This window comes from Anopheles arabiensis, chromosome 2 (assembly GCF_016920715.1).
Source record: "Anopheles arabiensis isolate DONGOLA chromosome 2, AaraD3, whole genome shotgun sequence".
In the NCBI taxonomy this organism is placed as follows: domain Eukaryota; kingdom Metazoa; phylum Arthropoda; class Insecta; order Diptera; family Culicidae; genus Anopheles; species Anopheles arabiensis.
The window spans coordinates 94489296-94501588 of record NC_053517.1 but is presented as its reverse complement, the minus strand read 5'-3'; the positions used below and the strand labels follow the sequence as shown (position 1 = coordinate 94501588).

At 40.3% G+C, this 12293-nt stretch overlaps 2 protein-coding genes across 4 annotated transcripts in view; both read right to left on the bottom strand.

Moving 5' to 3' along the window:
- Positions 1-1409: 1409 nt before the first annotated feature.
- Positions 1410-2586, bottom strand: LOC120895654. Its single transcript, XM_040299182.1, has 2 exons — positions 2267-2586; positions 1410-2185 (listed from the first exon to the last, which is right to left on the bottom strand). The coding sequence occupies exons 1-2, from the start codon at positions 2388-2390 to the stop codon at positions 1836-1838; spliced, it is 474 nt and encodes a 157-aa protein (XP_040155116.1). The 5' UTR covers positions 2391-2586; the 3' UTR covers positions 1410-1835.
- Positions 2587-2931: 345 nt separating this feature from the next.
- The window catches only part of LOC120895653 (tyrosine-protein kinase Drl), a 59802-nt gene continuing 50440 nt past the window's right edge, over positions 2932-12293 (bottom strand). For all 3 annotated transcript variants that reach the window (XM_040299179.1, XM_040299181.1, XM_040299180.1), the window contains exon 13: positions 2932-6789. In XM_040299179.1, coding sequence (XP_040155113.1) covers positions 6678-6789 — 112 coding nt within the window. In that variant the 3' untranslated portion in view covers positions 2932-6677. The remainder of the gene's footprint in view (positions 6790-12293) is intronic.

Here is a 12293-nt window from a genome sequence, read left to right as displayed (position 1 = left end):
TTTGGTACATTGACACATAACACAAAATGTTTTATGTTTTCTAGCTTTTAACTAAAAATCGTAATAATATCAAACAAAATCTTGGATACTTAATAGGTTACAAAATGTTTTATTTCGAGGCTCTTTGTAAAAATGACATCCAAATATTTTTTATAACTGTCTTTTTTTCTTTCTTAATTTTGTTACGCTCTTAGCCTTCGGTTTTTTATCTTCCTTTTTCAATCTCATGCTCGTTTATCTTTTCCTTCTCCTCTTGCTCATCAGCATGCTCGCCATCATGTTCTCCTTCTGATTCTTATTCCTTTTTTGTGCTCCTCTTCGTCATCATTAGCACCATTATATATGTTTGTATAGTTGTGCAGCTTAGTTTTCTTGGATTTCTTACTTTTTTTTACATTACGTTTCACTATTTCATAGATATTTCTATTTGATGTGTTGGGAGAAATTGCATTATTATATGTGTGCTTTATGAAATAAAATCAATTTGTCCAGTTTATAACTATTTGAACCCATTGAATAGCTGAGTTCAATCGATTCATAATAAAATGTCTGGTTTTCTTGTATATTGTCTATCTTTTTCAAAACAGTTCTTGCTTCAACTTTGCATCTGATGATGATGAGAGTAATATATAGACATTTTGTGCATTCTTTCTTACGTTTACCGCAAAGTCCTTTTCTGAACAAGAAAAAAACCTGTCATACATGAAAAGTTGCTTAACACGTTCAGCCCAAAAGCAGTCCCCAGGGACTGGCGGAACGGAAACCCTAACTGGTGCAAGTTATGCTAAGTTGAATGTGTTTTTTGCCTCCAAATGTTGAAATATTCGAAGTGTTATGACTTCCCGAACGTACGAATATTATTAAGTTTATTATTCATTATTTAGTTTCAGAACTATGTTTGTTGATTGATCCGGGTTACAATTATGTAGCATTTGAAACGACAACCCCCACTAGAACCGTCCGAAATCGTCCAAAATTGTCGAAACCCGTCGGAATCGACTGGAATCTTCTGGAATTGTCCGGAATCATTGAAGAAACAGAATTGTTATTTTGCTGTTTTATGGCTTGTACTTTACGTGTATGTATAGTAACCAAGCCAGCAATATTAAAATTGCTTCGGATTGCAATAAAAATAGAAATTTAACTTCCTTCAGAAATTGATTTCAAACAAATTTAACATTCAACATCCCATCCGATGAAACCGATGTAGAAAATATAATAGAAAAGTAGCAAGTCGATGAAAGGTTAAGTATTAGCAGCCCTGCATTATGATGCATCGATCCCATCATAGTATAGCGCGTGTTAAAGCTCTGTGCATTTGACGCATAATATGCATAATTAATGCAAATAACTAAAGAGGGAAATTAAATGTATTAATGTAGGAGTAAAGGAAATTAAAAGTATAGCAATCGTAGTAAAAGATTATTTTTTCTGTATTATGTCATTTTATTTTGATTAGACCATTACCAGTACAATTCCCGTCCATTTTCATTTCTTTTAGTTTAATTCTAGTGTTTTCTTCTATTTCTTTTAGTGTCCTTCTATTGTGTTAGCAATCATGTCGCGTAATCAAAATTGAAACTTCTTTGTTTTATCTGGATTTGCACCAGACATCCAGCGATTAAGTTCTAATACAGAAGCGTTTAGGACAAAAACCATTGCTTGGTACTCACATGCAACTAGGCCACAGTAGAGGGCTTGCCGCTACACTGTACAGGAGCAGACCCACCAATGAAGAAAATACAACCAAAGTAGCGCATGGTTTGGATTCTGCTTCCTTAAAAAAACGCGAAGCTAAGCAGCAGCAGTAACAATGGCCTGGTCGGATCAATTTGTTACGTACTCGGCTTGGGTGGCACTTTCAGCAGCGTTCGGGCATTTTTCGGCACCTTCAAGTTTGTTTCCTTCCGCAGCAAGGCTAGCAGTGAGTTTAGTGCAAACCGTCTCTGGTTGGTAGAAATGGCCCAAGCACGAAGTTTTTGAACAAACGTATTTGATCCATAGTCTTCATCATCTGTACTGTCTTCAGTATCGTCATCAGTCTCACTGTATGGATCAGAACTGTCAAAAATGCTCCATTCGTCTTCGCTACTGACGTCGACGTCGCTTTCCTCCAAGCTATCAGTGGACGGTACAGATTGCTGCGGTACACCTTTCGAAGCTTCCGCCATCGTTACAGGTTTATCTTAAAGTAAAGCATATAAAAAATTATTGCTTCATTCGTACAAACCTACACAAACTGCTCGTTTTTAGCCAGAGAACATACCAGGTGCTGGAGAGTTGCTTGTCGGTGCGATTGCACTTTCCGGACGGAGTTTCGTCTCCCGTTCCTCCGCATCTAGCAAACGCTTCCGATTGCTGCCGATTGTACCATATCCACCTGGAGCCATTGATTATTTGATTCGCACCTTACGAAATGACAAAATTATCGCACTAGCTACGGGCTGGATTTAACTACTCAATTTTAAAACAAAAGCCGAACGTGATCCCCCGTGCCGTGTGCGATCAAGAACACGATGGTCAGAGAACTGAAGTTAAAATTAAAGAAAAGAGATAGGACGATGTACCGTTCGTACGCCGGAATGAAACAAAGGACACGTAGCAAGTGTCCACTGCGCGTATGAATGTGTGAGTTTGGTCCAATACAAAACAGAGCTTTTTCGTAAAAAAGCGCGTCAAAATTTTGCTTTGGCAGCTGTAGTTACCAACTTTCAAAACCAGAGGGCGCGTTAGGGCAAAGATGGATAGATGGTGCTAATATTTGAATTGAACGTTAAACTGGTATAAAATGGAAAATCAAAAATGAGTTGAACTTTCACGACAGCTTTTAGCTGAAATCTTTTAAAATGAATGTAACGCATGCAACCACCAACTGATTTCAATTAAAATGAATAATGCTTTCGGATAATCTAGACAAAAAATTTGCCGATGTTGGGTACAATCAACATTTGAGTTGATAAAGATTTTGTTTCTTTATTCGTCACATTTCATGGTACGGCTTCTGGTGAAACGCTCTGCCTTCAACATACAGCTACAGCAAACGGATATCTGCATAGCATCGTTTAACATCCTAGCTCGTGGTAACTTTCCTTGCGTATCGTGTTTTCCCCTTCAACGTAGTGGCTTTTGGGCAGCGCAAGCCCTATACCCCTTACTGGCGGTGCAAATGTGGTTGAGCTACTATAACCAAAGTGGTTTCATGCATCTCCTGCCCTTCTTACTTCAATGAATGCAGATGAAACAACGATTAGATCCTAGGTGTAGATGTAGATGTAGCCTACCTTATAGCAGATACGAGAAGAAAATCGACACGAAAGAGTGACACATTTTGGGCACGACAAACATCGATTTTAAGTAGTTTAAAAAGTGGTTCGTTTTTTTGTTGTTTCCCGTTCAATTATGCTACCGCGGCTGTAGTACACCTTTTTTGCTGTTACATTTGATTTCCATACCCGCGCAGAGTAGTTTAGTGTTTTGATTGGGTGCGTGTGCGAGGTGGCTATGGTTAGTGCATGCCAATGTGCGTAAGACATGTAAGAAGAAACGTGATTTTTCTCCAGATAGACTCTATAGATCTTTTGTATGAGGGTTAGTTTTGCTCTGTATTGTTAGCTACGGTAATATGTTCTGTTACTGCTCAATTTGTTTTACGATGTTATTTGCATGGAACAGGTTGGTATCGAAAATGTTCAAAACAAAGGCATTTGAATAGGTTTATCTTATAAAAAATACACAAATTCTAGGAAAATACATACCGATCAGACTCTAAAGGAAAGGTACAAACACATAAACAAAAATGTATCACAAACTATAAAAAAACTAGAATAATAAACATGATAATATTTCACAACAGAAAAGATCAAAAACAATCAAAATTGATTAGCAGAATAATAAAGAACATAAATTCAATAATGTAAAACTCACTGTAGACAGACTTATACTATTTTACCAGAGTAGACAAGTCATCAAAAACAGCAAGCAAGCCATAAACCAAAGTAAAACAATTTTAAAATTGATGAATAAACAAAAAACACGAACAAATAATAGTGCAGAGGAAATAGTAGCAAAAGAAATATAAATAAAATAGAAAATAAGCAAATATTTAAAAAACAGAATGATCAAAGAAAATGAACCTCAATAAATAACTGCATATCAAAATAACCAAATAACAATATCAGAGAGAAACAAACACATTAAATGCTATTTTAAGGGAAAGAACAAACCGCAAACAAGTCAACTTCAGCAAACAAACATTCAAAATAGAATGTGCTTTTTTAAATTCGGTTTTGTTGGTGAGCACGTGAAAAGGGGTTTTTATATCACAAAATCATTATGTCGAGTAAAAGAAAACTAAAAACCATCCAATACATTCGCCGCCATTACATGCCATTGGTATATGATAGTCTAACATCTAGAGAGGTTTGGAAATGTTTCAAATTCGTTTTACGTACATTTTTTTTGGTAGAGTGTGTTTTCCATTACATTGGGAGAGGGTTTGGTCAGAGGATGGGGAGTCATATTAGGCGCATTATAGCAATATAGATTTAAGTAAGTGAGTGCTAGAAAGAGACAGAGTGGCTTAAACGCTTAAAGTGTGTAGGTTTTGATTTGCCCTTTTCGGTTGCGATGTATTAACTATCTTCAACTACACAGCGAAATAGTTGGGCGCGGTACATTTTAGTGTTTTTCCTCGTTTTTTCCCCCACTTTGAATGAGAAAACTGCCCATTACAACATACTCAATTTTTTGTTCAGTAAACAGTGAAACAGATGAACTTTCTTCGTTTTGTTTGTTTGTTTGTTTGTTAAACCTTTAGAACTACTACCCTGTTTGGCTCCAATAGTGTGGTTTGATTTATCTTATTTTTTCCATGTGTCTTAAATTTAGTTTTCCATTTTGAAGCAGTGAAAATGGAAATATAAAGCGACGAAGCAGTGAGACGAGAAGCGTGGAAGAGGAGAACCTGCCATGCCATTGTGTTGTGTTGCGTTCTTGCGTTTTCCTGATCTTAACTGGCATCATTATGTGGCGGTTTGTTTTTTGGCATACAACTTCATTTGGAAATTGTGTGTTAGCTCACAGTGAAAAGTTTATTAGCGGTGTAAAGTTGCAGTGCTGTTGCTTGCGCGAATGCTGAAGACGGCATTACAGAGTAGAAAGGTCACGGAAAGGTAAGCCGCTAAGGCGAAAAATCGGTTAACGCAAACCAACAAAGCAAGAGTGCAAACGTAAACGAGCGAAGGTTTTGGTTAGTTTGATGAAAATAAATTGCATCCTACTGTGCAGTGCGCGTGAGGCAGGAAAGGAACGAAGCAAAACTAACACCACGAACGTAAATGTAGCGCGGAAAAGCTCACCAGCACCAGCAGGTTCTGCACATTTGTCACCTGGATTTTCGGTTTTGGTTAGTTTTTTTTTGAGGTTTTGTTTTGCTTTGCTTTGCGTGTGTGTGTTTTGCTAGTTAGGCTAGTAGCTCTTGTGTGAAACATTTTTCTTTTCCGCTCCGCTGCCGCTGTTACTGCTACAGCTTTTGTAGCTTTTCCTGATTCGCGCTCTGTACGTATTTGCGTGTGACGCTTGGCTACGTGTGTTTATACATGTAAAAAACTTACTAACGTAACAAAATATGTGTACATCTTAGTGTAAACATGTGTATATTTGTTCGATCTTTAGGGGCGATTTTGTTGTCTATTTACGGTTGTTTTCTAAGTGTTTGTTTTGTCTTCTTTACACTGTTTTGATGTTTTTGCTGTTTGTTTTATTTTTGTTTTTCGATTTTGATTTTACCGCTTTTAAACTTCCACTTTGTTTTATTTGATTTATGTTTTTGTCGTTTGTTTTGATTTATCACTCATTCGCTCGGATATTCTCATAGTCGCTTCGTTTTGTTTTTTGTTTTTTGTTTTCATTTTCACTGCTTCTATTTTTATCGTTTTACACCACTTTATTTTTCTTTAACGACATATATAACGATTTTTTGTTACGTTAACTTAACTGCTATTTCTCAATCGAGACACGATCGATCCACTCAAGCGTACCTCGAACTACGTACGTACCGTGTGTGTGCTTTTTAAACTGGACAATGTTGCTTCCGGTGCAACATGTGCTACACGACCACCACCACCACCGTCATTTCACTCGAGTTTAGTTATACGTGCTAGTTTCTGACGAAGGTTTGGGCCGGTTTTTTTTTCTTGTCTAACCCTTCCATTTTTACCATTAATTGAGGAACATTCTCTTGGTGCTGCGTTGGCCTGAGTGTACACGGGTTCGCCTCCTCCATATTGCATCAATTCCGATGCCACTTCTTTGTGTATTCCCCCAGCAGCTGCGTTCGCAACCGACATGTTGCGCTTCTTTTTTTGCGAATCGATCGGCGGCTACCATTTTGTCACGTTTTGTCGCCGATTGCTCTGCTGTGTGGCAATGTGGTAAAACTCTTCTCATCGCGACGCGGCGGACGTCGCGTTGATGTGCTGAAGTGTCTTCCGTATGCATGCACCAGCCACAGACGTGATGTGGAATTTCACGGACGACTCCAGCCAAAACGGGACGAACCATCGGGGGCGGCCATTTGTTTTGTGCCACTGCGCTGCTTGTCTCAATCGAACGCTCGGGGGCTGATCGAAACTTGGCTAGCCCTGGAACCTGGCGAGGTGTGGGGCAGCAGCCACACCCTAGATGTACTTGCCCAGGTCGTCATGAAAGTCGTGCAAATAGGCAATTAGCTGGGGGAACGATGGCCGCTGCTTGTAGTCCGCAAGCCAGCAACAGGACATTACCGTGTAGCTGCCGAAAGAGACGGGGAAAAGCATTAGTGAGAGCGGTTTGTGGTTGGAGGGTGAAAGAAGAAGAAAAGAGAAGCATAAAAGAAGAAAAACGCCATCGTTAGAATTCTTCCCCCTTCCCGTTTTCGATTCCTGGCTGGCTGGTTTTTTTTGGAGGAGCTGAAAATGGAAATGTTTTAAGCTTCAAAGTAATTTGCATTGTACACCATCGGCAGCCAGTCGAACCGGGGAGGCTCGGTTGGTAATGCAATTTAATAACGAAATGACATTTAAACGATTTCTTTTCCCTATCTTTCTCTCTTTCCCTATTCGCTCGAGCTGCAGTTTCCGGGCGATAATTTATTCAGGTGTTGCACATGTGTAGCGCAAAGAGGGAAGGTTTCAAATTTAAATAAATTAATGAGTGAAAGAGGGGAGAAACTGGGAACAGGGTGAGAAAGCAATAGCGGAAAGCAAAATGCTGACATTCAATTAAAAGAAAGGTTTAGGTATGGATTGCGCTTCAATTGCGACAACAAAATGGTGCGCATCATCTCATCGGTTGGTTGGAGAGGTTAATATTGATTTTGAAAACTATTCAAATCAAAAGTTTAGCTTTTACTTAGGTATAACCAACTTTAAAACTATCATGTACTATTCTAAACTATCACTAACTATCTTATCAAGAGCGTCAAGTTGATAAAAAGAGCTAGTAGGTGATTGTAAAAATGATCAATTGGGCGACTAAAATCAGAATACCCATATAATAGGCTAAAACTCCAAGACATGGACAACAAGGTGCTTATTAACCCAGTCGCATAGGGACATCAAATAAATGAACAATAATCAAGTACTGACCGGACAAACGATAAATAAAGGGTCTTTAGACAATGAAGAATGGATATGGTAGCTGGGTGACGGTTAATGAATCCTAGAATTCTATGGGCTTTGCTGATAAATGTTTCATATTTAACACAAAATTAGAATTTGCTGTCTTACTCGACTCCTTTGACTCCTATTATAGATGCGAGCGTCCTAGTGCAGCACCTAGTAGCTTATAGTCTAATATCACAGGAGGTTTTTAACGATCAAAGGACATCACGGTACATTTCTGGACTGAGATCGTCAGGCAGTTTTTACGACACCAAACACTAAATCTGTCTATTAGTTTCTGTAGTGCAATGCAGTCAGAAGTTTAGGTTCGGAATGTTGAAGTTTGGATAGCATTTGGAAGAAGTCTGCACTGTTCAATGCTCAGCCTTTAAAGTTTTTCGATGAATGGACTGATACTGATAACATATTAGCTATTCATCAACAGATTATGGAATATTGGTTCAAATAAAATTTGAAAAATCCTTATGGTGTAGAAATAAAGGCTCATATTCATCACCATATCTATTGCATCTTCAAGGACCAGAATTTGGAATTTGAACTAAAAATAGCACAAAAACGTCCGCAAGAATAAGGGTTTGGGAAACAAAGATCACTTGTACATAGTTTCACGAAAGGGAATAAGCCGCCCAAATTTTCCACGAAAAAAGCCAATGTTCTTAGAACATCCTGTCTCAATAAATGCAGATGAACTACGTTGCACTGGATCTATGATGCTAGACTAGACAGTAAGGCTTGGAAATGTACATGAAAAAGAATAAGTTTATTTCATGATTGGAATTAACGATGCACATGATATTATTACACTCCACTCGTCGAAAGTACCACGGGGACAGCTTATGATCATAATGAGATCTACAATAAATTAAGCGCTCTAAAACGACAATCTTTTTGACGTAAATGTCCTATATAGACTATGCAGGATTTCGAGAGCTACAATGCAGCCCTTAAATTGCTAAACAAAAGCCTTATGCTAAGATAATCTATAGACCGCATTCCATTACGGCTTACACCAAGCTTAGCATTTTATGAACAGCGACACAGCGTCACTGTCAGACGGATAGTAAAACCCCAAAATTATGTTCAAATAAACCGTTCGCGCGAGATGATAATCATACGTCCACTCCAACCCTCCAACCAGCTGGGACAATTTTATGCGTCACTCAACGTCCCAAGGCTGGCAAACGCAATGGACTCGACTGGTCGGTGAGATGAGATAAAATTTATTAGCACAGACACATACAGTGGAAACTGTCCGAAACGCTCTTCATAAAGTGTGCGGTTCTCCCCTCACGAGAAGGCGCGAATCGGAACGGATGCTACGATAATTGAATTAATAAATCTAAAGTGATTAATTTGTCTTTCAATTAGCTTGCGGACGACATACACTTTGGGCTGGTTGCGTTGGTTTTTTCTTCTTGGGTGGTTCTTTCCTTGGAATGGAAGATAGTTTTGTGTGGTTGTTAGCTTTTCTTGCCGCTTTCGACGAGGGGAATTTATTTATCTCAATTACTTCCCCTACAACAACTGGGTGTAATGACCAAATTGTGGCTGCTTCTGTATCCCCGACGGCCCCGGAAGTCTGCACTCGATTCAATTGAGTCGAAATGATCTACGACACAAACACACGTACCCGAGCAAAAGCAGAACCATCGTCAGGCAGCGTTTGTTAGTGAAGGATACGGATGTCTTCTAGTGACACAAAGCGCAAGGACAAGATCAAAAACCATCTTCCACCCGCCAGTGCAACTGTTGTGTTCTTCGGTGCTGCTGTTCATTTTTCTTCGATCCCGTTGGACAGAAGGACAGATTATAATTTGTACGCCATTTGGCTTATCCTTTTCTTGGGCCGTTCCGGAGCTGGGGCAGACCATCCGTTCCGCTAATGTTACGGCGAATGGAGGGGGAGGGACGGCCCGAAAATATGACGCAAGTGCTTAAGCATTCATTATTCAGCTGACTCTGCTTTGCATAAAGCTGTAAACAATGGTCAAGTGCTTAAGTGGCCTCTTGAAGGCGAAGGAACAGATACGCGAGAGAAGGGGAGACACCGCCTAAAAGCCGTTCCGTTGGTTTGGGCCAGAACACAACGGCCAAAAAGGATTGGCGTGTTGTTTGCTTTGCTGTCCTCATCTCGTGTTTTTGGCTGCTGCTGGTGAGCATTGTTTCGTTTCGGTGGCGTGAAGCATCTGCAGCGTTCTAATGGAGCAGTTCGCATTTCATGCAGCTTACAAAAAAGAAACTGTGAACATTCAAAAAGCCAGCGAGTGGCGGCATGGGGCGAATTATTGCAGCTTAAACTTTTGTTAATTTTATGCTACATATTTGCACAATGGCACCAGTAGGGTAAGGCTTAAGCGATAGAACAACATTTGCATTACAATAGCAGAGATTGTTGGTGCGACAGTGGACAAAGCCAATGGTTCGTTCGACAAAGCGGCGAGCAGTGTTCGCTGGGTGGCATATGTACTTTATTTTATGAAGTGAATAAGAAATGCATGTAAGAGATACATGTAGGAGCCTTACTTTTTTGTAATTAAAAATACAGTGATTTCATATTGTCTTGTTTGTTATGAATTTGTGTTGTAATACTCCCTTTGTTTTAAATATTTTGTATTGCCAATTGCATAGAAACGAACTATGAGACTAGTTCTAGCTATGTGATATTTTAGGGCCCCTTCTAGGTTAGCCTAGAGAATAGCCTCTTTTAGGTTGTCCAAGATTTTATGTATCCCGGATTGAAGGTCACTATCGACAGCAGCATTCAAACTAAGCTATACCGTTCAATTCAAACATCCTGTCACGACTGATGATCCTATGGCACATTTATATAGTCACACACATCTACATTCCAGCGCTCAGAAAGACCTCTGGGATAGGGATACGGACCAAATTTGACGAATGCTAGTCCCAGCCGTGTTCTGGATGAAGATGATTGTCTCTTTTAAGAACTCTATGGAGCTGATCGACCAGTCCTGTAAAGTCGTTTTAGGACATCTTCAAGGAACGAGAGTGCAAGTTGAGGGAGCAGGATGCCACGATGATCAAGCAAATGAAGCCGAAATAACGGATATCGCGAGACCGTAAGCAGTTTCGGACACTCTTACAGCAGGCTCCAATTTGCCTCAATTTGCCAAACCTAAATTTTCTAAAGTGGAGGTGCTAAAAAGCTGGTCACAGAATATTATAAAATACTGAAATTCAAACTCCACAGAAACATATTACTAGAGCGTCTGTAAGTTTCATGATATTCTCAGCTGTAGGTACCATCACAACGATCGAATCAAGGAAAAAAGTATATATCGGTGTGATACATGTAAATCAATGCTTACAAATGGCTAACCAAACATGACACCAACAACAAACAAACAATCCAACTTCAAACAAAGTACAATAAAACGCCATCGATATAAAAACAAAATTAGTGTCGCCTAAAAAAAGTACTCCACAGCTCTCAAAACCAATAAATCAAAACAGCAACGCACATCAAACCGTACGAAGAAAAAAGCATATCGCATCCAATCTGAACGCCAACTCCCTCCCATCACCTCCCATAATATGCATCCCTTGTCCGTAAAGCTGTCGTAAAATGAGGTTCATTCGCGGGCGACAAAAAAACGAACAACTTTTCCCTTAGTTTATGCTTCACTTCTCCTCGCGTTTGTGCGCTCTCGCAGACACGGTGAAGGCTTTTATTTGCACTTTATGATCCCGAACACAGCGGAAGTGGGCGACACTTTTTGGCCATACTTTAGTGGAAACTTTTCCCATCGAACGTGTGCCACTCGAGCGAGAGAGTGGAGAGAGCTAGTGGGGCGGGATGTAAAACGGACCAACTTGGTGATGCTGTGGGATTTTTTTCTTCTTCTTCTGCTCAATGTCTGTTTGTTTGTTTGTTGTGGTTGTGTCCCTGTGTTCCCTGTGTTTCCTTCTCAAAGGCGCTATCGGAAGGAAATAAAGATTGGCGACATCGTTACATCGCAAACGGCAGCCGCGATCCTTTTCGTCGTGTTCGTGTTTTGCATGCAGGCTAGCACTGCCCTTGTGTGGTAGTGGTGTCTTTATTTAAAAAAGTTGAATTATTCAACTCCATTAGCCTGCAGTGCACGCTTTCATGGGGAGGGAGAATTCCTGCTGGATTTATGCTTGCCTGTGCAACGCGCGCGTTTTTGCGCGCCTTGCCCAATGTTGCGCTTGTCGCGACATGAAACCGTTTCATCCGCTCTGCAGTGCGATGCTGAGAGGTTGGTTTCCGGGAATGAGGAGCGCTTTTGGGTAGAATCGCTTACAGCTTTTTCCTTACAGCTAATGGCATTTGGTTCCTGCAACCAACGGGGTGGGGGGGTGTTTTGTTTTGCCATTTCCGAGCTAGTGATGAGGCGTTGCGGGCGGATACTTGGAATTGAACCACGCGATGCACAGCGGCACCAAAAGGACGTGAAGCGTCTTGGGCGGTGCATCAGGGGGGAAACTGTTTTGGCGAGATGGCGTTTCCCAGAATCACCGATAATGGGCGAAGCTGTGCGGAATAAATGAGCATTAAATTCCAGCCCAGTGATGGTTTGTTTTGCCTTTCTCTTGCACAGGAACTTCCTTCCCAGCATCGTGCGATACGATAGTAGTGAACTGTCCTTG

Coding starts and splice junctions, on each gene's coding strand:
- LOC120895654 (XM_040299182.1), bottom strand. CDS start 2,390: ATGGCTCCAGGTGGATATGGTACAATCGGCAGCAATCGGAAGCGTTTG. Junction 2,186..2,266: donor AAGCAACTCTCCAGCACCTG/GTATGTTCTCTG, acceptor CTTTACTTTAAG/ATAAACCTGTAACGATGGCG.